Source organism: Penaeus monodon, chromosome 19 (genome assembly GCF_015228065.2).
Source record: "Penaeus monodon isolate SGIC_2016 chromosome 19, NSTDA_Pmon_1, whole genome shotgun sequence".
Lineage (NCBI taxonomy): Eukaryota > Metazoa > Arthropoda > Malacostraca > Decapoda > Penaeidae > Penaeus > Penaeus monodon.
In genome coordinates this window covers 1,142,783-1,144,150 of record NC_051404.1, presented here as the reverse complement: position 1 = coordinate 1,144,150, position 1,368 = coordinate 1,142,783, and the positions used below count along the sequence as shown (strand labels likewise).

The following is a 1,368-nucleotide window of genomic DNA, read 5'->3' as shown; positions in this document are numbered from 1 at the left end:
TTAATAAACGAGGCCAAATTTTAAAAAATCCCACTCCTGTAAAAAGTATGCTTAAATACATGCCCTAAAAAAAAAGGGAAAAACAAACTCATGTTAAACAAAAAGCTGCCCCTCCGTGAAAAAAGTCCTTTTGCACCAACATTATTTTTTGCCCCTTTTTCTAACCTTCAAACCCTTCCCTTGAAATTTTAAACTTTTAAAAGGCCCTTTTTCCCCACCCTTAAGACCCCGGGGGCGCCCTGCGACCCTCCCTTTCCCTTCCCCTTGCGCCCCCCCCGTCGAGGCAGGTCCGGGCGCCCTGGGGCAGGCGACGAGGGACCCTTCGCTCCCCCGAGAAAAACAAAAAAGCACCAATTTCCTGCGAACAGGGCCCAGGGCGTCTTCATCGCCCCTTCGCCTTAAGATCTCGCGGGGGCGCCTCTCCAGAAGGCAGATCGGGCACCTGGGGACTCCCCCGGGGGCGCGTCCTTAATTACTACGGGGAGCCTTGGTTCGGGGTTCACCTGCGAGGGGGTGGGTAGGGGAGGGGGAGGGGGGAGGGGGGAAATGGGGGGGGAAAGGGGGAAAAAGGGGGAAGGGGGAGGGGAGGGGAGGAATGGATAGGAGGGGGGGAAAGGGGGAAGGGGCAGGGGAGGGGCGGGAGCGAAGAGGTGTTAGAGGGGGACAAATTTTTTTGAGACACAGGACTTTCGCGTGGCCCAAAAAGCCAAAAGGTATGGGTTTTTAAGGCGAAAAACTTTTTACGTTGCTTTTGCCCCTAAAATTTTTGATTTTATTTTTTTTCGACCCTCCTTTTGGAAATGGGCGGGGCCCCCCTCCCGGGCTGAGGGGGGAGCAATGTCGGTCACTCGCTCGAGGATTTCCCCAAAAGAAATTAGGAAAGGACTTGCGCAATTCAAGAAAAAAAGAAAAAGATAAAGAAAAGGAAAAGAAAAAAAAAAAAAAAGGAAAAAAAAAAATGTAGGTTTAAAAAAAGAAAAAAAAAAGAAAAAAGAGGGAAAAAAAAAAAATGGGATAGACATTTTAAAAAAATAGGGGAATTTTTTTCATCACAACAAAACAGGGGAAAAAAAAAGGGGAAAAATTTTAATTGTGTAAAATTTTTAAAATTGTGAGTAAAAGTTTCGGCCAACCTTCGTAAAACTACCAGTATTTATTATTATAAAAATTTGCAAATTTTTTCTGTATCATTTTTGTTTGCGGTTTTTTCCTTTGCCCCCCAAGCATTTTTAAAAAAGAAAAAACCTGTTTTTACTCTTTTTGGTAATGAAAATAAACGCAAAATGTTTCAGACAATATAAAGCAAACACAGTTGACAGAAATCAAAATATATTCAAAAAAAATCCCAAATTTTCGTTTTGGGAACCC

The 1,368-nt window shown here is 44.0% G+C and overlaps 1 protein-coding gene across 1 annotated transcript in view; it reads left to right on the top strand.

Annotated features, from left to right (window-relative positions):
• The window catches only part of LOC119585504 (uncharacterized protein DKFZp434B061-like), a 59,739-nt gene that overhangs the window by 27,199 nt on the left and 31,172 nt on the right, over positions 1 to 1,368 (top strand). The window contains exon 4 of the mRNA XM_037934148.1: positions 369 to 513. Coding sequence (XP_037790076.1) covers positions 369 to 513 — 145 coding nt within the window. The remainder of the gene's footprint in view (positions 1 to 368; positions 514 to 1,368) is intronic.